At 37.8% G+C, this 25,346-nt stretch overlaps 1 protein-coding gene across 4 annotated transcripts in view; it reads right to left on the bottom strand.

Moving 5' to 3' along the window:
* Positions 1-1,261: 1,261 nt before the first annotated feature.
* Positions 1,262-25,346, bottom strand: part of LOC140140947 (NADPH oxidase 2-like) — a 48,418-nt gene continuing 24,333 nt past the window's right edge. For all 4 annotated transcript variants that reach the window (XM_072162710.1, XM_072162712.1, XM_072162709.1 and 1 more), the window contains exons 2-13: positions 18,836-18,928; positions 18,138-18,257; positions 17,234-17,485; positions 16,083-16,201; positions 14,950-15,030; positions 13,893-14,016; positions 12,294-12,386; positions 7,081-7,215; positions 5,162-5,280; positions 4,455-4,574; positions 2,604-2,796; positions 1,262-1,405 (exon numbers count right to left, since the gene is read on the bottom strand). In XM_072162710.1, the coding sequence (XP_072018811.1) occupies positions 1,277-1,405; positions 2,604-2,796; positions 4,455-4,574; positions 5,162-5,280; positions 7,081-7,215; positions 12,294-12,386; positions 13,893-14,016; positions 14,950-15,030; positions 16,083-16,201; positions 17,234-17,485; positions 18,138-18,257; positions 18,836-18,928 (1,578 nt within the window). In that variant the 3' untranslated portion in view covers positions 1,262-1,276. The remainder of the gene's footprint in view (positions 1,406-2,603; positions 2,797-4,454; positions 4,575-5,161; positions 5,281-7,080; positions 7,216-12,293; positions 12,387-13,892; positions 14,017-14,949; positions 15,031-16,082; positions 16,202-17,233; positions 17,486-18,137; positions 18,258-18,835; positions 18,929-25,346) is intronic.

The following is a 25,346-nucleotide window of genomic DNA, read 5'->3' as shown; positions in this document are numbered from 1 at the left end:
GATAGTAAAAACAAAAATTCCTATCGTTTATTCTCATTCTTAGTCAGTTAAATATTATTTTAATAACTTTAAATTATTTTAAAGTAAAAATTCAGTTACCGTCGTAAAAACTCCCCTTCTTATTAGTCTCCACAGCAGCCAGTTTGGTTCCGCTCCCTCCACACAAACAGTCTGCCAATGGTCACGAACTGGTCCTTTTTGATTCGCTAACGGTTTTCTGCCGACGTCATCCAGCTTGCCGTCAAACAAAGCTTTCAATTGGTCGATCGGCTATACGGCTACTTTATTATTCATGAGCAAGTTTGACCCGCCATCTCGCCATATAGACTGAGGTCAATCAAGTTCCCGTATGTACAGCTCTCACGGCTACTTACGTGTAGCCAATCAGAAACGGCGTTATAAGTGGCCATTGGCAGACTGTTTGTGTGGAGGGAGCGTAACCAAACTGGCTGCGGAGGAGACTACCCTTCTTATGAACTTCACATATTCTGTTGTGTGTACTGCTAACAGTGCGCATATTCCGCAATAGTCTACGCATACAACGCGATATATATGCACATCTCTACAAGCGTGTTACGCGTTATCAACACTCATGATGACGTGGGGTCTTCTACGGCCTGATAGACGGCACCCGACATCATGCGATTGGCCAATCAGATGTGTCTACGAACTAGACCGCTCCCACTGACTAAGAATGCCAATTGGCTTGTTATTTTTGTCCAGCTTCTTAAGTCATCAAGCTAGCGAAACCATGGTTGTGACTTTCTAGGGTTAATTCTGGGTTAGTATCAAGCATCAGTTAGAAGTTTTCCTTGTTGTAGAAGAATTTAGCTCCGTTGCCTCCGATGTTGGATTGAGCATTGGACACCTTATGTAGTACCCCGAGAGAATCTTAGGACGCAGAAAAACACACCAATACTTTTTGCTGTAAAGGAAACAAAGTAAATTGATGTTATTTTGTTTATTTTCTTGGTTGTATAAAATTACACAAAGATGTATCTTGTGAAAAGTTTTTAAGGTTTACTTTCAAGTAAGGAATGACCAAATCCCAACTCCGCCATGCTGTGTTTCTAGCAAACTTTTGACTCAATGTAGCCAACATTTTTGAAATTTATAGTCTGATTGATAGTCTGATAGGCATTTTTACGTTTTATGCAGGAATCCGAAGACATCCACAGTTGGTGCATGTCCACGATTATCATTGTATTCTCAGATGTACGCTCTCATTTGAAGATCTTTAAAAATGCACCCCAACACCCACAACTTGTCCTTATACCTACCCAGGGTTTTCTTGTCCTATTGTTTGAAATATTGTGTCCCACTGTGGCCGGCCATAGTGAGTCTTCTGTTGCAAACCAGTGATAGCGTCAGTTTCTTCTTCCTCTTGCAGATAAATGTTCTTGGCCTGGAAAAGAACAAATAGAGATTATCTGTGTTCTTTAAGCTGCATATCCTATCAGTGACTTGTTTAGTTCAAAAGAAGTACCTGCATGTGCAACCATGACTGTTTCAAAATAGCCCGCCAAAGTCATGCAGGTAATTGAGGTCGTGCATTGAATTGGTTTGAATGAGGAATACTACGGGAACCAGTGCCTTATGTTAGAATTCACACATTTAAGTAAAGTGGGTAACCTCTATGAGACATATTTGTGATCCAACTCAAGTATTGAGACAGAGGTCACGTTTACAAAGGTGGAAGGTCACATTAAAAACCAACCTAAAAATAACGACTTAAGCTGAAGAAAATTTGACTATACACTGTGTACTTTTCACTAGATTTTGATAATTTGTGAACAGGTTTATGATTTTCTACTTTTATGAATCAGATTACAGCCAATCATAATCTCACCAGCATTTTTGGGTTATTCCTTCATATAATTATACACACAATTAGGGTTAGGATTAAGGTTAGGATTAGCTTCGGCTTCCGTACACGAAATGATTACATGAAGGATCAACTTAATTTTTAGACTTCACAGGATTCAGTGTTTTTTAACTTGCCGCCCTCTTACAATCTCCAGGCGGGCGCTCAGTACAAATGACCATACGGGGAGGTGCTGCAAACATAGGTAGCATTTTTTGCCTTTTGGTATCAATGACCCCCTTTTCTAGACCAATTTTGGTATATTTGTGGCCAATTTGGGCGGAAAATAGCCAAATTTTGCCTCATTGTAGCCAAAAGACAATTTTTGTTAAATTTGGCTAAAAATTTTGACTTTTGGTATATCAATGGGTCCAAATTTCATGACAAATTGATGTATTGATGGGTCCACTTTCAAATTCTCAAACCCAAACCAAACTTGAGTACCTCTCCCTATAGTTTGATCAGCTCGTAATAGGCGGGAAATGTTCGACTTTTACCACTACGCCCAAAAAAAATAGACCCACGTTAAGAGTGCTATTAGTTGACCCGTCTGGTCTTTATTTTGTGTGTTAATGAAAGTAGACAAAGTATTGGACTTGAATTAATAATTTGTGATGCTTTTGGCGAGGTGTCACAAGAAATTTCTCAAAATAAAATACTTTGATATTAATCCGCGATGTTATAAGGCCCGCCGATTACGAGCTGATCAAAGTATAGGTGCAATCCCATTTCTACTAACCTGCTTGTTATTCCATCCTCTCGTCAAATAGATATTATATTGCAAGAAATCAGCCCGCCCTTGTTCTGCCATGTGTTTCTCAATAGCATCCAGCATTTCTGAGAACCATTCAAAGGCATTGGTGTCGGGACATATCCAGAAGAAATACACCTTCTTGAGTTTCAGCACACTCTCATTATTAACACTTTTTAACCTGTTAAAAAATAAGAACATAACCAATTAGCCAAATATTACTGTATAGTCTGTAATAAATGCCACAAGGGTGTTTAATTTTCCCAAAAGGGGGTTTAATAGAAGTGCATTTTCAGTGAAAAACCTTCAAAATCGGGTTTAAATTCCCATTCATACACTCCTATATCAAATCAGCCAATCAGAAAAGCTGTTAGAAAAGTACGAAACATGCATTGATTGTGTATATTGTGCACTCCGCGTACTACGCGCAGTGTTTCGCACACGTTCGTGTCATGTAGGATTGATTCATTTTCGGGCGGGTTGTTGCATTTATATTTGATTCTATTTTCCAACATTTTTAGTGATAATTTGTTAGAAAAAAAAGGTAACTAGACTTAGCTGTGGTCTAAGACCACGAACACAGCCGTGTTGTGACCCCTTAATGACCTTTGACCCCAAAATATATAAAAACGCCCATAGACTTTTGCTATAAATGTCAATATATGGGTGCACGTGGCACCACTTTGCTATGTTATTTGTGAAAGAAGGGCATTTTTCGTCTCAGACCGGAAGTGACCCCTTAATGACATTTGACCCCAAATAAAAATACCACATATGAATTGGGTAACCACAATTCATGTGTGAACATACCGTTACTCTCCTATGTTTTTCTTAGCAAATAAAAAAATTATTTTCATGAGAGCTGATTGTGCCGTGTCTAATAATCACGGCAGCGTTGCAGACTTTCTTGTGTTCAGTTCAACTGTGTTGCTATGGCCATATGGAAACGTTTTAGTGCAAAAGTCTCTTTAAATGCCAAACGCTCTGCTCCGAGCTATGTGCATGTATGTTTACATTTCACAGATCAACGATTCCAAGGACAGGCTATTGTTATTCGCATGGGCAATACCATTTTCTTGCACGGGTAAATCAATAGGCCTACATAAACAATGAGACTATAAAGCAGTAATTTTTATGATCAAAATACTTTTTTCACTGTACAGAAGCATATCAACAGCACAAATTAGTTACTATTGGTAGTAGGCCTACATTTGAATCTTATTATATTAAAACATGTACAATAACAACAGTTGAATGTATTAATATTTTGCATGCATTCCCCGTACTCATTAATGACAACAAACACACCGGAGCATGCGCAGTCATGCCTATCCCAGCTATCCCATGCTCATCGGCTCATGTCACAACCAGTGTGATTGGATGGGGCTTGACATTTTCCTACCATCCGTCAACATTTTTTAACCAACCAGAATAACTTTTATAAATGTTGTTGGGAATTTGAATTACGTTCAGGTATACCAGAATAAAATTACAACACATTGTCTATGGAGCAGTGTAATACACATAATCATGCAAAACTCGCAAACACAAAATCGAAATCAACTTAAATTTTGGGAATTAACTTTTTTCGAGGATATCAACTGGAAAATGTCATGAAAAGAAGATGCTAGGATCACGAAATACTCCATAAATAAATTTATAAAATGGACCACTTTTTCATGTTACACTGTTCAAAATATAGCCCATTTTTAGGTGAACAAAGTTCATTTTAGGCATGCAAACAGTTTTTGCTGGGGGGATCATGGGTACTGGCCTGGTAAGGAGTTTAGGCAGAACTTTCCGAATGATTCTCATATAGGCCCCCTATATAGGACTCACCAAATTGATTTTAGAATGGATGCAAATGGAGTGACTCCTATGCCTGCACCAACACATATAGCTGCTTGATACTTGAAGATGTCAATACTAGCGGTACCAAATGGACCATCTACTGCAACTCTGTAATAGAAATAAATAAATTCAATGTAAAAGTAAATGCTAATACTTTGTTCAACTCATAATTAGGCAAAAGTTATTGGTTTTTGTTCCTGTGTGGTTCAATAAAATCCCTATATATCCTTGATCAGTTCCCTCGGATTGTGATGTCCAACTGGGCAGCAGGCGCGTTAGCGCAAGCAGAGGGCCATAGCGCCGATACTGAGGCATGCAGCGCCGAGGTGAGAAGAGGCGTGTGGCGCCGACATTGAGGCCGAAGGCCGCCCAGTGCCTCAGATTGTGGATATGGTAGTAGCACACCTCATAATATTTGCTTGTGTATTATGGGTAGTGGCAGAGGCTATATACTAGAGCTATATTGGGCAAGTGCTGCTGCACCCAACTGCACCATTTTATATTAATCCATGATGTTATATGAGTCTCACCCATAGTAGGCCTATCTCATAATGTTCTATTCATTGTGTAGAATGCATCACCTCTGTCACTTCATTGGTTGTCTGCTTATATGGCAGCGCCCATCCCGGCGCCCATGGCCACCTGAAAAGTTATAAATCCAATGCTACTGACTGATGAATTAAGTTATCACTTACGTTGGCAAGTTATCCGTATCCACAGATGCATCTTTATTGGCTCCCATTACTTTAGCTAACTCACATGTCCAGTCTCCAACCGTACGAATATGAACACTGAAATGGTCCTCCTCTGGGCACTGTAAGGAAACAAATGATTCAAGACCCTTGATTGGTTAATTTATAAGTGATTACATGATATGATCATACATACATACATACATACATAAAGATATTTATATAGCGCCTTTAAAATTTATCAAAGTGCTGAACAAGGAGAGAAAGGGTGGGAAAAAAAGAAAAAAAACCAGAAGGAACAAGAAAGAAGCTAACTGAAAAGGTGAGTTTTCAGTTTCTTTCTGAAAACTGCAATTGATGGAGACTCCCTAATGGCTTTAGGGAGTTTATTCCATTCCCTCGGGCCAGAGAGAGAGAGAGCTATTTAAACCAGCTGCTCATCTGAATAACTAACTAAGCAAAATAAAGCTTATACATATATCTCTTAGCAAAGATTCAATAATTGCAGTAATGAAGGTTGCTGATCATTAATGATCTTAACCTTCACCTTGTATTTATTCTTGCCACATCCCCTGGTTCGACCACTGTCTTGCAGTGACCCAATGACAAATATAACTTGTTACTCGATGCATTCAAAAAGTGTCACATGGAAACGGTTCAAAATGACATTGTACTGTAAAAGGACCAGGGGGTATGTACTCTGTAAAAATGACGATGTGCTGCAAACATAGGTCACATTTTCAGCCTTTTGGTATATCAATGGCCCCTTTTTCAAGGCTAATTTTGGTATATATATGGATGTGTCATTTTTTCCAAATTTTACTGTAGCCTAAATGTTGGACATTTTATACCAACATTTTGGGGAAAAGTTTTTAAAACCTCTGACAATTTGTGTTACATTTGGCCAAAACCTTTGACTTTTGATGGGTTCAAATTCCCTGAAAAATTGATATAGTCATATGGAAAAGTAGTCTCTTTTGCTCAAATAAAAGGGGTCCCACAGTTAAGCAATGGGAGAAAATTGTCTTTTTTCACTTTCAACTTCAATTATTATAAAGGGAATGTCTTTTATTTTTTTGGCTCACTCTTAATTGTCTCATGTATATATTAAACTTTCCTTTCCCCGATTTTTAAGGAAATCTGATGAAAGACCTCGTCGTACAGGAGCACTAAACACCACGAGGTATTCCCAAACTCTCACTCGATTTACGGCGAAATACATTGACATGCACCCCGTGTCATTAAAGTAGCGTGCTATAGACGGCCCTCACTTGATAATAGTCAGTCCGATTGACTTGGCTCAAACGGCATTTTCTAGAAATACTTTGCCAGATTCTACTCTCTAAAAAGGAATCCGATTGGTTACACTATGCCGACGAACAATAAAAAAAACCATACCCTCTTCCGTACAGCCCTGCTCAATGTGTTGTGTGGTAATGTATGCATTGTGCATTGACCTCGAACGCCTCTGTACACACAGCGTGCACACACTGGAGTCGAGTATAATTTATTTAAAGAGACTTTCATAGGAAAACTTTTCCATATGATGAGTACACTTTCAGATTCTCATCGGCACCTCTCTACCTAAACCAAACTTCCAGGATAAAGGACAATAATACCAAATTAAATTGGAATAACCTTTGTCACCCTACTACGATAATTGCCTAAGTAATTTTTTGTAATTTTGAGAACAAAGTACAAAATGTGGTTCAAGCGTAGTAGGCTGACGAAATTTTGTAGATCTGTAAGTTACCTAAGATCATAAAACTGCAAGTTGTGGTCATTTTAATATTGAGGCAGACTTTTGAAACAACTAATTTTGAAAAAAAATCAGACAATATCAAAAATGATGGGTACCGGGTGTCTATCATTTTGATATAGTCTGTAGGCCTATCACTTTAGCAGTTTATAGTCCTACTTACCGAAGTCAGAGTAAAAGGATGCCACTGTACACGTGAGATAGAGGGACACTTCAAGAAGATGTACTGGCCTGGTAGACTCTTAAATCCTTTCTTTTTCATCTGTAGCTCAAGTACTTTGGAAGGATGTTTAACTACCTATAGGGAGAGAAAGAACAATAGGGTAAAATAGAATACAGTAGCTCAGTGCAGATCAAGGGGGCCAACACATGAAAATTTTACGACAATTGCGATCTATTGGCCATGGGGCCGAAGGGGTACCACCAGGCCCAGATTCTGGATCATCCTTTAGCCCCCTCTCCCCTTCTTGCTATGTTTACGTTTGCCTTGAATGGTTAATTTGTCATTATTTTGCATGGATTAATAGCATCACAATTCAATCTGTCTCTTTTTCCATAATAGGCATTTTATGCCCAGGTTGAGCATTTTGTTTAAGCTCTGTCCCATTAGGACTCAAGCACGGCATCATCCCGCCTGGCAGCATAGTCACAAACTGTGTGTACTTGTGACGTATCCTCTGAAAACCTTGGATGCATCCTCATTGTGTTTCTTAAGAATGCTTGAAAATGGCTCTGGCATAAGCAGTGATTCTTTGAAAACACCCTGAAGGTACAACGGTCATTGTAGGATATGGTGCTTCAGGGTATACAATGAATTGTTGGTCGAAGCAGAAAAAAAAAGTAGTTCACAGCATCTTGCAAATGGTAGTGAGCTTTAGCAAAAATTGCATTGCTCAATTCATAGCGAGCGTGTAGAAGAATTCAAATATCACGGATATACTTTTGTACTGGTCCTGTGGTTCTTGAGTTATGTTGTAAAGAGGGATGAAACAACAACACTTTTGTAAAACGTACATAACTCATTAACAACAATCAATTAAGCCAGTTTTCAAAGTATATGATTTGTAGAATGAACTTTTGCAAAACACCAAAGTGTTATTTCAATAATATATTGATTCAGCTAATGAAAATTGATTTGTTTTTGGCTGCTTCGACCAACAATACCTCGTATACCCTTAAGCAAGCAAACAAACAAACAAATTATTTGTTATACTCAAAACAAAAATGAAATTCATTAATCTTTTGGAGCTTTTTGGTGTTCTGTGAACTTCTGGTTTAGCAAATCAAGGATCCCTTTTGTAAAATATTTAGTGGTTGAATGATCCCCAAATCATATTCATAGCGATGGGTCTTTTGGTAAGGCTATTTATTAATCTGTCACAGGTCATAGACCATCTTGCATTGTTATCATAGCATTGTTATCCAATCAGTCCAATCAGTATTAACACAAATCTTCTTAAATATGCACAATTGGGCTACTTTGATATATGGCTTCCCTGATCTCTGAAAAAGTCACCTTGCTTAGTTAAAAATTGTTCTACAAATACTTATTGCAAATTTCAAGGTAATTAAGGCAATGGATATTTCCTTTTATTTTGCTTGTTTTACAGATTTTCAAATCACTCCAGTACAGCATACTTAAATAAATTTGTGCCACCCAAGAGCCAAAATTTTGCTCTTTTAGACTTTTTAGGGTGATTTAAAAAAAGAAAAAACATGAACCCACACTACCCCATTATTTGCAAAAACATGTCTAAGGATTTTCTGTGAAAAACCAACCGTGTCAATGAAGAGGAGACTGTTGATCATAATGCAAAATATTAAAGTGTGTTGACATGATTTTCCAAATGGGCTATTCCAGTATGTAAAAGACATGACCTTAGTTTCCTACATAGGGAGTGTAGATTTAAAATGGAGTCACCCATTCAGGTTAACCCCATTTAAAATTCGCACTCCCTATCATATGGCTTCCCCGGGATGGCTTCCTGTGATTTCAACTGGAATATCCATTGTCCAAATCAACTGTCCAGTGATAATTGGTGACATATTTTTTGTATAATTGCAGCCAGCAGAAGGTCCTTGCCAGTGTATACACAAAATAATTGGTATCTCCAGTCATGTACATTGATTCTTTTTATTCAATGCTAATCAACCATTTCATGTCAAGTTAATAGCGAGTAACTTTTAACAATTGAACGAATATTTGACTTGAAGCTATATATACTTGACATAAAAATTAAACCTTGTCTCACCAGGGCCCTGTGCTCCACATGTATTCATTTACACTTTGCATTGGGATTGTAGAGAAACATTTTGATGTGTTTTTGCATTACAGTGACAATTTGAGTCACAATAATTCTTTGCACATACATTTTGTAAATCACTATATATTTTTTTTATTAGTAAAAACTACTTTTTTTTATTCAATAATTTAATATCCCTTTTTGATCTCGTCATTCTGGTCTTGTGTGATGTGTAATAAATTATTTTATACATGTAGGCCTAATATACTGTACATACAGGCTGAGTCAAAAAGAAGTAAACTCATGTTTGAAGGGCTGTAACTCGAGATTTGTAAGGAATGTAGGAATTATTGATCGAAACCACACCTGCCACAGAACTTTATTTGCATTTGAATATCGTGCCTTACCAATCAATGTAATAGGTAGGCCCCTACTTGGGAAGTGAAACTGTGTGCAGCTACAAAAATGGGTGGTTGTATTCAAATGAGTATAACTTTAGTTTGCTGTGAACAATTGCAACAATTCTTTCTTCTATTTAGACGTGTAGAATTTGCTCTTTCCAGTGGTATTTTTTATTTTTAGCAGATTTCTTGCAGATCTCGAGTTACAGCCCCTTAAACATGATTTTACTTCTTTTTGACTCAGCCTGTATATCTCTAACACCCCCCCCCCATAATAACTGCAATATGTGGCCTTCACAGACTTAGCGAGCGCTATGCGTGAGGCATTCAACTGAAGTGCTTTGCTGATGCAACCTCTCTGGATAAGCTTGGATAGTATACTAAAAGCAACAGAGCCCAAAATTAGTGCTACCCCTATATGGAAAATGTGACCTTAATCTCCCTTATCTTGGCCTTTGTCTTCCATAGAGGGTATGTAAGAGGCATGGTTAAAATGAGACCTGTGATAATCTCAATACCATGCTATGACCCGAGGCACTTGCATCAATAGAGATTCATATAGCATCAGTAAAGTAGCCAGTGGGGGAAGGGGAATGGTGCCTCGATCCCCCAGGTAAGAGTTCTATGATAAACACAAATTATCCCTGTTTTTTGGAAGTCATTTCATGGGGGGGGGGGGCATAGCAAGGGAATGATGCTACAAGTGACCTGGTGATGAGAGTCTATGTAGATACCTGGTCATGTCATTTTTCAGGTAAGTGTAGCCCAAAATCCAATGTTCCCTGAATGGAACCGACTGTAACAAGGTCTTTTATTATAAGTCACCTGCCCCACCTTTTCCAAATGAGCCACCGGGTAGAGAAGATTTGATTTTTTGTGGTCCTGCAGAGATTTGAACCTGGGACCTTTCGAACCAAAAGGCAAAGATCTTAACCAGTGTGCTGCACTTCTCCGAAACAATACTGGAGGAATATCCATAAAGTGTCAGCATGCCAATTAACACGTAGGCCATGATCTGCAAGTCACACTAGCAGTTACAGGAAGGATATGGGCGATACCATCCTGTAAAATCTGCAGTATCATATATACACTATTTTGAAAAGAATGTCATTCAGTTCCTGGTCCGGTTCCTGGTACAATGTAATGTAAATATTTTTCAAATCCTGATTAGGGTTTTTTTATATAGTTCAAAAGTGCAAATCCAGTTTAGGGTATGTTTTGAAAAAGTCACGCATGTGTACACTGTGAAACTTGAGTGCCCGGGATTTGACCCACCGACCCCTCGAGTGCCATCCAGCAGAACGGCTATATAGCAAGCCATGTGTGTGAGCATTGCCCAGTGAAAATTTTTGTGTATATGTAGTTCGGCATGTGGGATGTATGGCTTCGCTTAGTGCTGTATTGTTTTGTATGGTCTAGGAGCGTTAGGGTTAAAAAAAATTCCCGGCCTTATGTTATCAAAATATTTTCACACCAGTAACATCATCATCCTATTCAGCCTTGAAAAGTGCATACTGTAAAACGGGATATTTTCGCGAGCAGTTATTTTTGCGATTGAGAGTAAAGGAGACATTTTCACTAATGTTATTTTCGCGATTGCTAAGTCCTGCCCTATACTTGTAATACATTGTTGCATATAATTGCGAGGTGTATTTTTGCGGTTGGAGCTCCAATCGTGAAATTCACGAAAATTAAACCCCCATGAAAATTTCCCCTTTTACATTGGGCCATACATGATCTGTACTACTTTCGACCAACACCTAATATTAGCAAAACAGATATTACCAGGTAGTTAACACCACTACTTCCATAATCTGCACTACCACACAGAACAACTTCCAGGACAACTTCCTGTGTTGCTACAGGCTGTATCAAAATGATTGGTACCCAACCTTTCCCTTGATTTTGAATGAGACGTGACTGATCAAAAGTGCAATATCAGAATATTCTAATTTTATAGATAGAGGTAAAAACAACAACTATACATTCATGCCATTTCAAGAGGATCCAATGTTGCATTTGGAAGATGCAGGTTTTTCAATAGTTCTTTCAATAATATCAAAACGGATCATTTTGATACAGCCTGTACTAGCATACAGTGAATCCAACTTTTCAGATATACATTTACAATCATTTTTGTGAGTTAGGATGACTTTTCTTAAAGCAGATGTTCATGTTTCTGCCCCCCCCCACCCATGCCCAGGCAGTGGCGGCACCAGGAATTTCTTCAGTAGGGGGGGGGGGCATTGGGTACAAAGTAAATTTCAGAGGGGACAAAATCAGCAAGTTTTGTGTGCAAAATTACCTTAAAAAGTTGAAATTTTCGAAATTTTTGGTTTTTACTTGGGGGAAACAGGGGGGAAAGAGTTCTGACTGGGGGAATTTTGCCCACGCCCCCACCCGTGGCACCACCACTGTGCTGAGGGCTCATGACAATTTGCAATGTTGTTCTAGTGCTGAGGGTCAGTTGGGTATTTGTTTGTTAGGTGACACAAAATAAAAACTCTGTCCTACGGGCAGACAGACTTATCAAGTATGATCGGTCAAGATTTTTCTTCTCCAAAAATTTTAGTCAAAATTAGTCCACTTTGGCAAAAAAACTGCTGTTTTAATTGCATACAGGTAAAAAAAACCTAGAAAACCCACAATCTGGGTCAGTCGGGTCTGTAGTACAATTCTTTTTTTTTTTTTAAATTAAAACTCCCGATCATTTAACTCCCTATTTATCTTACCTTGCTCAGAACAACTGCCTGAGTACTGCGGAAGAAACGAATGCACCTCTCTAATATATACAAGAATATGGGAGCTACACACCACTTCCAACTCTGAAACATTAAAAGGAAAGTTGGAACTGTTACACTAGGAACCACAACATGCTCATCTATCAGGGCACAGTTCTTCAACTCCAATAGATTTGTACATTCATTGAATGACCTCTGAAACTTTGGGTACAAAAACTCATACTCTGAAACTTGAGGTCAAATTTTGTACTATGATTGTTTGATTGAGGTTATTGAACTATGCCATTGAGATGAGGCCATTGTGGTCCATACTGTTAATACAGGAAGTCATACAGCTGCCCTTCCACCCTGACAGGACATGCATTGCTTATTTTGAAATAGCCACCAAACACAAGGTTGGTTCAATAACATAAATAAATTTGGGGAGTTATATATAGTACACGATGCCAACTCACAGGCTTCTGTGTACTTTACAGAATTTTGTGGACCATTGTCGGCCCAAAATACCCTTTGAACCACTTTACAACATTCAGGGATGCACCTCAATATAGGCAAAGTCTCATTGTACCCATCGCAACCAGAGTATTAGGCCGCTAGTTCTGGTCCTGGGGAATTTAAAGCTGGCGCAATTCTAGCTTTCAATAAAGAGCACTTTTTCAACCTCACCAGAGCTATCAACTGTAGGCTACTATAAACCTGACTGCTGTGAACCATTTGTAATGAATCATAATCAGGGTTGCCAAAAGATTTCAGCCCGAATCGCGGGTCAAATAATCGAAAAAAGTCGCCCAAATTTTTTCTCTTTACCATTGGTTTCTATGGGGCAGGAAACTATTGAAAGTCGCGGGAGCCAAAGTTGAAAAGTCGCCCAATTTTTTTCTTAAGCATTGGTTTCTATGGGACAGGAAATTGTCAAAAGTCATGGAAAAATCTTCAAAAGTCGCCTAATTGGGCTACCAAATCGCTGGTTTGGCAACCCTGATCATAATGCCTAACAATGACTAATCAGCAAATTTTCAAAAAATGTCTATTGTCCAATCACAAGGATTGATTGACAGCTATTATTGAGTTACAAGATTTGATTGACAGGCCTATTGACAATTAACGATAACAAAATAGGCATTTTGGTTTTGTATCATATCTTAAATTGCTTCGATACAAAAAGTGACTGGATATTGATTGATGATCAGATACAGAAAACCAAGAGTGATACAATGGATGTTGACAAAAAGATGGAATAAATTACAGATTGATGAAAGAATTAAAATACAAAAACCAAATCAAAGATTTCAACTGAGCTTCTGTACAGACATTTGGCTTGTACAAAGACACACCACCACAATAATAGCCAAATAGTCTCTGCAAAGTTAGTCAACCCCCTAGACACTACTGGTCATCTAACAGCATTTCTGATTGGTTGATAACTTGAAATCATTTCAGTTGCCAATTATAATGACTAGGCTTTAAACTATTTATGGTCAAACTTGCATTAACAGATGATCTTATTAATACCCTCCTTGATTGGTTCAAAATTGGATAAAACATTCATTTTGGCCAATCGGCAGGTAGTTCTCATGGGGTTTTACTTACAGCAGGAGAACCATCTTTAAACACTGGGTCAGGACATCTTGGGTCCACACCCCACTGGTTGGGTATGTCTTTACATACACTGATGTCATGGGCAACCAAGTTGATCTGAGAGCGAATTATACCGCTGCAGCAAAAAAGCAAAGACAATATAATAATATCACAAAAGGGTTATATGACAGGATTTTGATTGTAAAACTAGCTGTTTATCATTTGTACACAATGAAAACAAAATGCAGCAGCGAATTGCAGACTTGTACCTCAATGGATCATGCAAGCTGCCATCAGTGTGCACCATGGAATTGATGTTTGCCAGCTTGCAATTGGCTAATCCAGTTGAAATCCATACACCCCCTATGGAAGACATAGCCTTAGCGTGGGTCATCATTTTTTTGGAAGGGGGGTACCAACCATGATTAGGAGGGCATCGGGTCTGATTGGGGGCACAAGCCAATTTTTGTCAATTTTCCTATGGGGTTTTCTGAATTTATCAATCGATTGGGGGCATGTGCCCCCCCCCCTCCCGGTGTCCCTATGACGCTACACTAATGAATCCAAAGGAATCTTAATATTCCACACAGGAAGTGTGAATTTCAAATGGGATTTGAAAGCTATAGAGCTATGGTGCTCAGAAGCTAAAAATATTGTTTCCAAAAATATCTGTTTTTTGCATGTGGCATTGTGGGCCCTACTTGTATTGCCATTTTTTTTGTCCAATACCAAATTTGGAAATATACCACTGTAAGATAACACAATTTGTTTACCTTCTTCTTAACTCTCTCCATGCGGGTGTTGACTGCAAATTGTCAAATTCAAAAAAAAAATTCCAAAATTTCCGAATTGTAAATTGTCGTGACCATATTTCGAATCAGCATGAAAATTGCATTAAAATGAGTGCAAACAAGCCTAGTTTTGGTTCAGTGCTTCTTCAGATAACTCTTGATATTTTGAGAAAATATCTCAAAACTTGTACTTTTATGTTGAAGCTTATGGCTAGCATGCAGAGCATTCATATAAAAGATGTTTTTCTGAAGGAAAAAAGTCAGATTTGATTACTTACCCAGCACCGTGGACAAGAATCATGGCAAAATAGAAGACAAATAAATGATGGGTGATCCAAAAGGTCTCAAAATATGAACGTCTGAAAAGAAAAAAGAAAAAATAGAATGAAATTTATAACATTCACTTATCACATATCCTTGGCAACTAGAGACATGCTTTTGTATCCCAATTCTAAGATGACTTTTTTGGGTGAATTGGAGCTTTAACCCCATCAGAACTACCTGTTGATTGGCCAAAAAAAGTTTTCATTATCAATTGGACCAATCAGCAACATTGTTAGAATACTTTCACCACACAAAAAAATTGGGGTGAATTATTTGCAAAGCTCCAATCTGATTGGTGATTAAAGTGAAGATATCATGTGATTGACCAATCAGAGCAATGTTAGATCGGCAGGTAGTACTCAGGGGTTTAAGGGGCATTGTGAGATTTCACAAAAATTGCACCTTCAATTTTGGTCAAAGTCAAGTTTTTAACATTTACGCAATATTTGCGCATACACTAATCAGGATCTGAAATAGCTAAGCTTCAATCAGCATCTTTCATGTAAAATTGTATGATTTTATAATTAATGACTGGATCCAGGATACAGGCCGTACATCAATCACAAGTCATACTTATCTGGAACTTGGAAGCAAGTGTAATGGTTAAGTTGCAGGTTTGAGAATGCTCAGATCATTCAGCAAAAAATTTATTTATGACAGAAATATCACCCTGAATGATTTGGAGCTGTGCAAAATGTTTAATTTTGCAGTGTTTAACTGTATCCACCCGGGGGTGGGGGCACTCAACTTGATGTGACGGGGATGTGCGGACAGCAGTTTGAAACTAGTGGTCTTTCAGTGAGAGCCTAGACACTGTAAAAGGGTGGTCTTCGAGTGATAAGGCCCTAAAAAGGGGGTCTTTCCGTGAGACCTGGTCATTCAGCATGTTCAGTGAGAAATTATCAGAAATGTTTACAGAATTTTTGAAAAAGAGGGTCTTTTGGTGACAGGAAATCAAAAAAGGGGTGATTGGGTGGGAGGGAGTTCAGTAAAACAAAAAAGGGGGTCATTGGGTGAGAGGGGGTCAATCCCCATCACCCATCTTTAGTGACTGCCCCCCCCTGGGTATCCACACAAACAAACTCACCTGATGAATTCTGTAGCAGATGAAAACATGAGTATCAAAACAAGACAGAGTACAACACCGGACCATCCTGCTATTTGAATAACGCCTTGTTCTATAAGAGGCAAACCACCTCCTAAATCCTAGTAAAACAAAGCAAAAGAAAACAAATCCAGTGAGATTATTAGTCAGAGTTAGCAGCTAATTGGTAGTACCTAAGCTACCTATTGCCCGGGGGTCACTCTCACACAAAAGTGCTACCCACCCACATCCTACCACCTCTGAAATGCACCCTTAATAGGTGTCTTTTTGACATTGCAGACCTATAGATACTAAAGAAAACATGCACAAAGGTAACAAGAATCAATTAAAAAGTGGTAATTTTTATCAAATTGGCTGAAAGGAATTGGCTGAAAAAGGACCCCTAAACAGGGATGCCTTCTGAAAAAGTACCCCTTTTTCAAAAAGACGTCGACGACGCTGTGTGGTGAAAAACTACCCTTTTCTTGGACGCGGGTGCGTAGCAAGTCAAATAGTGAGTGAACCCCGGGACCTATTGAACTTGAAACAATGTTATCACTCTCCATAAAAAGAGGATGCTAGGTTCATGAAATACTCCTTTAAAAAGTTCTATACATATTTTAGATACGTTCTCAGCGAATGACCCCCTTTTTGCTCTAAATGACCAGAATATTAAATTGATATTTATTTTCTAAAATTCTGTTTGAATTTCATATTTCGGCGCAGTTATGGAACCAAAATTGTCCAGGTCTCACTTAAAGACCCCAATTTTGTTTGGAGGGCTTGTCACCCATCGTCCCCAAATAAGCATCATATCTCTCACCGAAAGACCCTATAGTCCATCAACTCAGAAGTACAAGTAAATAGACCTCGAAAACTGGAGGTATGAGATTAATTATTTCAGTGCAATTGGTGTGTAAATGCTTGTTTGGTGCGCAAACTGCTGCACGTTTGTACTTGCAAAGTGCACCATGCTCTTTATGCATCACATTTTTTAACATCCAGTGTCTGTGATGCAAAGCATCGACCCCGATGCCACAGATTTGGTTTGTACTTAGTTGAAGCAGTATATTTTAGGATCACTGTCTGTGCAGTATCCCCTGCACCCAACATTTCCTCAACTACATTGTACCAGAGAAGATTAGAAGACTCACAGGATTATCTCCTCTGACCGGGTTAATCCATCCTTCTGCTGGATATACGTTTTCTCTCAGCTTATTGGCAAGAGCAATTTGGTTCCCGTACTGCTGATCCTGATTGACATTCCTAAAGTGATCATATAAGATTCTGAAGTTGAAGAAATGTGCTACTGTATGTGTAATTGATAGGACGCATATGGTGTATGCTACTGTCTTGTGAAATGTGAGGTTTTTGTCGAGCTGACGCCGGACACTCCGTCTGCATAGCTGTAGGTGTAAGAAAGAATGGAAAAGCAAGATTAAAATCATATTATCATGCGGAATTGGCGTTACAATTTCATATAAATGGTGCTATTTTGTCTTTATTACACAGTTTTTGTTAGCACATCTATGCTAGTAACAAAAGTGCAAGAAACTGAATTTTGCGATTTTCCGAATAAAAAAACTGCTGAATAGGCCTTTAAACTAGAAAACTTTTGCCGCAAGTTATATTTGCCTTTTACAATGTAAAAATCCCACTTCACGAAAAAGGGCTTAGGGCAAACTTGTATTAACAACAGTTTGGTATAGATGGCCAAATTTCAAAGAATCTGAATATCTGCTAAACATTTGGCAAAGAATTTGACAGTTTTAGTAAAAAATGGACATTCCCCAATTTATATGACTTATGACTTAAATCATACTTGTTTGGTTATCAAAAACTTCCTACACCCAATGGAATTTGGGGAGCTGCACAGATTATTTGGATGTTACATTCTAAGTGCGGATAGGTTTGTGCCGGGTTCGGCTGCAACTGGCCTAGTTGATGCGATCTGATTCTGATGATTCACCGGTAGCATCGAAATTACAGCGCATTGAATCCTCTGGAAAATGCGCTATATAAATCCAAAATTTATTATTTTATTATTATTATACTCACATGATTGGTTTCACAAGAACCACGGAAGAATGAGATAAGATTACGGCATACTGGCAGCAAGATCAGCATACTGTTTAGATTTAACACAGCACCACATGCCTTAGCTATGGATAAACCAGGCTGTCAAGAAAAACACAGAGATGTATGTGTTATGGAAATAGAGAAATGTGTGTGCAGTGGCGTACCATGGCCGCTCCTACCCCGGGGGGCTGAAGAAAATTCAATTTTGCCAGCCCTTCATCAACAGCCCGAAAAGGTTGACCCAATTTTTTTTTACGGTGGTTTAAAAAGTGAAGAGCAAAAAAAAAAAAAAAGGATATAAGCGCTAACGCCCTATGTATAGTACCATTTTTTATGCTTTTTCAAATGTTTTCCCCCTCCTTTTTACTAAATCTTTTGCTTTTTGTCGCCCCTTCTTCTTCTGTCGCCCCTCATTTTGTCGCCCTTCTTGTTCCGCCGCCCTTCATTTTGGCCGCCCCTGCTTTACCCCGGGGTTGGCGCCCAAAGCCCCCCAAAATACGCTGCAAGCATGGTGTGTTATGGTGTTTAACCCAGTGGTGGATCAGTACACAAAAGGCACAGAAGCTATCTCTATGCAAAATCTATGACCCATCTTGCCTGGTTTTCAAACTAAGTTATTTTTACCATATAACATTTGTTTCAGCCCCATACATTAAAGTATCCATTAATGTACTTACCCCAATTAAGAATCTTATATAAAAATATGTATCACTCTCATATGTCAGGAAGACTTGGGTGAAATACCCTGCATTGGCTACCAGCCATAGAAACTGTAACAAAAATATATGTAAAAACAATGTTACAATGGAGGACAGTTAGGCTTTAAAAAATTGTTTGATTGGCGAAACATACAAACAAACAAAAAACTTATTTTAAAGCTGTAAAATGCATTTGATAAAGGCCTTGGAACTTTTTAATGTTTAAAGTTAGGGTCGGTCGGGTTACGCCAATCAAACAATTTTTTTAGGTCTTATGGGAAGGAAACACAGTGTACGGTATCTAGTCAGTGTTAGCAAAATCTCCAGGTGCTCACACATCAAATTTAAAGTAAATAAAAATTCCTTTAAAAAAGGAATGGGGTGCCCAATGTGAGCTTGGACGTGATGGTGAATTCCATGGTGTGTAGATTTGGTATTATAATGATTTTTCTAGGGAAGAGTAGGAAATGATCAAATGCAAGAGAAATGTGTTTAATTGGGGAAGATGTATGACAGGACCGTTTTGGATGAAATAAATGGGAATGAAGCTTTCGTGTCAATTTGCGATTCTGTGGGGTGGGGAAAAATTCTGTTTTTGGGACCTATTATAGTGAGGATATTGCTTTGGATATTGAATATTGTTGAATTTCGTTATGCAGGGGTATATGATGAATAGTATAGAAGACACAAATAAGTAAGCTCCCCTGGCAAAATATGGGGGGGGTTATCACCCACCCGGGATCTACGCCTATGTTGACCAATAGAAAACGTTAAGTTTTTATAAATGTATAACGTCTGTGATACATATACATCATCTACTTGCTAATACACTGAAAATCAAATAGAGATGAAGGATAAACAGGAAGAGTCTTTCAAAAAGACACAGTTCACGAATCAGGTGTATAGTCATTTGTTGTAACTTTCCATTTTCATATATAACCTACTCTGCACTAATCTTACAATAATTCGTGATTTGAGGCATAATGATACCTACATCCTGACTCTGACATCTCCCCAGCAAACAAACGTTCCAAGTCAATTATACCATGCAAATAATAACCTTTGGCCTACTAGAGCTCTAATTAAGATAACATCTAATTAAGCAAACATTACTGGGTACTATGGACCACAAGAGTCTCATCCCAATGGCATAGTCCAATAACCTCAATTACATAATCATAGTGCAAAATTTGACCTCAAGTAGAGTTTGTATACCCAAATCTTCAACATGTTCAAAGGATGAATGTACAAATGTATTAGGGTTTAAGAACTGTTCCCATGATAGATGAGCATGTTGTGGATCCTAGTGTATGGTCAAATGTCACCGTCTATCGGGTTCTAATAATAATAATAATACTCAGCCTGAAATGGCGCTTTATAAAAGCCTATTATCTGAGACTATTATATCTGATATAATAGTCTCAGATAATACACAGGCTTTTATAAAGCGCCATTTCAGGTGATCACAGCGCATGAAACAATATACATAAAAAACACAACAATAAGAAAAATGAAGCAAAAAAGCAACATGATACAATGCAAGAACAATTATTGTGGAAAAAGGTGGGATTTGAGGCCCTTTTGAAGACTGGAAGTGAGCCGGTGGATCTTAAGGTTTGAGGCAGGTTGTTCCACATGGATGGTGCTGTAAAAAGAACGCCTTGTCAGCGGCTGATTTGAGAGTTCTGCTGTTTATTTTGGTAATTCTAGACGAGTGACGCCGGTGGATGAGCTTAATCCCCACGGGCAGGAGAATACAAAGTCAGGAGCGATGACAAATAGGCTGGTGCAATATCATTGATGGCCTTAAACACACACAGCAACATCTTAAAAGCTATCCGCTCCTTGACTGGCAGCCAATGAAGTTGTTGGAGAAAGGGGGATGCATGGTCATATTTGGTGGTGCGAAAGATCAGTTTAGCAGACCAGTTCTGCAGGCGTTGAAGTCTGGAGATATCGGCTTGTCTTGCACCCAGAAGCAGAGCATTGCCGTAATCAAGGCGTGACACACAGTAAACTGGTTGAAGGCATACAAACGTCAAAGGTCTGGATTTATTATGTGTTTTTATAAGTCCATTAATTTTGTATTTTAAACAAAGAATATACGCTCAACATTTTATCCCGTGCATATCAGAAAACAATAATAAAATAAAATCCAAACAAATTGTGGTTTTATTTCTGAGTTGAGCATATGGGCATAATTTTAGCAAAACAATTATGAAGTAAATCTAGCAAGAGTGAAATTAGAAGCTTTTCACAAAGTCATGCCTATAGGTGCGCCCGCTTAAGGCGAACGACACAAAAAGCATAGCTATAATAGACCTGCACTTGTAAATTCAGTGCATGTGGTATCCACATTACTTACTGGCACTTTTTCTTAATTGTTTTTTTCGACTTACCTAAATTGAAATATAATTTGAGAATGGTACAATCTGAAGTACACAGCCTAAACTGCCACCTGAAATGGTATTTGGCACATTTTTGGTCTTTCATTTAATATTCAGTTGCAAAATGCCAAGGGCCCAGCCCTCTTCAAAACTCAACAGAGAAAGAAAAAAAAAAGCTAAAACACTTTTCTTGACAAATTTTTAGGGATTATGATCCTCATTTTTTCAAAATTTCTCACCAATGACATTTGATGTAAAATTTGTGTGAGTGAATCAAACCAAAAAAATCTCCAGGGCCAATGACAAAGAAACAAGCTCATTCCCTATGTTCAATTTTTTATTTCTCACAAACTATGAATTGCTTACTGATGTGTTATCTTTTACAACATTGTATATTTCCTTACATTCATTCTCATTGTAAAAAAAGTACTGGGTACTAAAAAGCAATGGTTTCTACAGGGGAAATATCACCCTGAACCCATAAGCATGGCTCGAAAAAGTAGGGAATTTCAGGAAGCTCCTTCCCAGGAAATGTTGGTGTTTGGAGGGAAATTCTGGTATTTGGAGGCAAATTGTGTCTTTTTTGTATATATAAAAACACACTATACATTGTGGGAAATTTAGCTTGCTTCTGTAGCCTGTACTAAGGGAAAAACAGATTGCCATTTTGCCCTCTAAACCATGTAGTATACCGGTACTCTGCCATGTTTGCGTGTTGCTCATTACCTACGGATCATTTTGCTGTGCACCAGGCAATGTTCTTCATTGTGAACTTTAAAGTTAATGATGGTTTAATTACACAAGGAACTATTAACATAGCTAGCTTTGTATATAGATGACATAACAATACACTTGAAGTGACAGGCCTGTGTGAATCAAAGTGATGGTTGTGAGTAGAATATACTGACACTAGATGGAGTAGACGTGTGATAGCGGTGCTCCTGCCTCCAATTGATTTATACACGATTGATTTATACACAACGATAATGTACTAGTATACTGGATTCGTATCTTATACTTTAAGGGGGTACTACACCCCTGTCCAATTTTGCGCCTATTTTTGCAATTTTCTCAAAAATTATAGCACATTGGTGACAAGTAAGATATGTATATTATAGGGGCAAGGACTACAACTACTGTTTTGAAAATACAGCAACACAAAGCAAGTAGTTATTGATTTATTGATCAAATATTGGTTTTCCCTCATTTTTGACTGTAACTCCACAACTGTTGGCTGTGCTGAAATAAAATTTCCAGTGCAGTAGTTGTAGTCCTTGCCCTATAATATACATATCTTACTTGTCCCCAATGCGCCATAATTTTTGAGAAAAATGCAAAAATAGGCACACAATTGGGCAGGGGTGTAGTACCCCCTTAAAGCATACTATCCCCGGGCATACTATCGTCTTGGTATATAAGCTGACTGCCGTCGTTAGTATATACGCCTGAATACCAAATATATAGTCATGGGTGAGGATAAGCTGGACATAATAATAAAGCAGCTAAATGATTTGAAGGACATACCACAGAAACTGAACGAGGTAATAACACACGATTTGATACCTTTAAGAAAGAAGTGAAAGAATGGAAGGACGGATTGATGAGAGTTTGCAACATGCACATGAGGAAATTAAAGAATTGAAAGCGAAACTTGAAGCGTTAAATAAGACCAAGTATGCCAGATATGATGATTTTGCCACACTGAGGGATGACATGTACAGGGAAAACCTAAAGCATAGAATTGACAGTTATAAACACAATTTGATATTTTGTGGTATACAGGGAATGGAGAAAGAGAAATGGGAAACTGAGAATGCCCTGCGTGAGTTCTGGATTCAGTGTATGGGGGTACCCGAAAATTGGGCCCACTCCATCATATTACTTGACTGCCACCGACTACAAGAGCAGCAAGGCAGACCTACCAACATCATAGCCAAATTTGCACAAATGGGTGACCGGGATTTCGTTTTGAGCTACGCAAAGAATTTGAAGGATTACAAAGTAAAGACAAGAACAGGAGACAGGCAACAGTATTTCGTGCAACAACACTATCCAATGGAACTACAGGAAAAAAAAAGAGGACTTATGCCTCTCTTCAAGAAGGCTGGTCAAGCTAAATTACCCAGGACCTTCCGAGTTATCGGCACAGAGCTGGCATTGTTCATTAAGAAACAAAGAGTTCGCCCGGAGATCAGATCCCTGGTACACGCCCAATTCCAACCCATTTGAGATTTGCAGATGTCGCCAATTCCATGCCTGAAATGAATCAGAGTCAACGGTCCACAGCCTCAAGTGTAACTGGGGGATCAGATACAGAGAATGAGTCGTCAATGGCAACACCGAGTCCTCCACCAGAAAAACGTACAAGAACAAGAGAACCAGACGAAGACTCTCCAAGTCTGTTAAGCACGTCAGCAATACCACCATAGGTCCTGATTTACATTAATTAGGTCCATCTCTTTGCACAACTGACTTTACTTGAAAACGGAAAACTCTATAACTCCAGGACTGTGATTCGGGTTTCGCATTTAAAACCATTATAAAAACCCATTGATTCAATATTGCATATATTTTCAAGATTTAAATCAGGACCCCAACACATATGCTTTATGCTCTTGTATATTGACTATACGGAACAAAATATTTAGAAATCATGCAAAATTAATAAATTCATATTTTGATTCCTACAAGTCACATTAACATGTGTATCAGGATATTGTGTTAGTTTGTTATAAGAATGTCAGTTTCCCGGTGAATTCAATTAGCTTTGGGGCCAAGATCTGTGTAAAAAAATCAACTTGACTTGACAATCTAGTTAATCAAAAACAAAAATTTTCTATGAAATTTAGATAATTGATTTCCTTCTCATTTAAAAAAAAAAAAAAAAAAAAGAAGAAGAAGAAAGTGAAATTCAATAGAAAAATCATATGTATTTCTTTTCAGTTCGTGTTTTTATCCTTCTGTCGCTTTTACGGAAGTGAAAACACTTTTGTTTGTATTTATTAAACAATTATTTGTACCTAAAGAAGTATACTGCTTATATTATATAAAATATTAAATGATTGTCAATTCACTTTTGATGGAAGCGTGGAAGTATGTACGTATGCACATATTGAGACGAAGCTTAACGCTGAATGATAAAAATGGTAAATTTGGAAATTACCTTAAAAATGACTGGATGTTGTATCTAATAATATTTTCTTATACCCATGTATAATGAAATGATGATATTGTAATTGGAAGATGGGAGTAAAAGTAGAAAGGTTGGCAATAGGATTTTTGTATAATGATTTAGTGTCATTGATGTGTTTATTCCACATCAATGTGAAAGTAGAAAGGTTGGCAATAAGATTTTATATATGATTGGTGGTCATTGATGTGTTTATCCCACATCAATGGTCGCCAAACAAAACAAAGAAGATGAGATTCTCTGACATTATATAATGCATAAAAGCATTATCCATCATTGAAGTATTATCGTTGAAGTATTATCATTGAAGTATTATAGTCATGCAAAAAAAAATAAATACAGTTGCATAATTGAAGGTCGATTTATTATGACCTGATGTTGGAGTAAACAGGTTAAAAATAAGTTGTTGTTTTTTTGTATACTATTGTATATCGTTCATGTCATCGATTGGTGTGAGTACTAAATATAGCTCCTTCGAATTAAATTCAAAGTTTGGCAAGATGAAAAGATATGTCGAAATGTAATCAAAATCCTAGTCATAATAATAATAATGAAAGGAAATAACAGATATTCTGTACTTTTAGGGAGGCGGGACGCGCGCTTCATCTATGGTTGGTGCTCAATTATATAATTTGGTAATTTTGTTGTTGTTTTCTTGTTTTGTTTATGTGTCGTCAAACAAAAATGTTTCATATAGTCATGCAGGATGTATATAACTGTATAAGTAAGTCAAATATAATATGATGTAATTGTATGATGGCATCGCTACCAAAAGCAGATGATTTAAATTGTACCTTCTCAAAATATGATAATATGGTTTTCAACCCTTTGAGATATGATAACAAGTATATAAATGAGGATGTGTACGAACAATATAATGCTAATAACTGTAAGTACATGACCCCAAGTGAAC

Source organism: Amphiura filiformis, chromosome 19, assembly GCF_039555335.1.
Source record: "Amphiura filiformis chromosome 19, Afil_fr2py, whole genome shotgun sequence".
Lineage (NCBI taxonomy): Eukaryota > Metazoa > Echinodermata > Ophiuroidea > Amphilepidida > Amphiuridae > Amphiura > Amphiura filiformis.
This window is presented reverse-complemented; position numbering and strand designations above follow the sequence as displayed.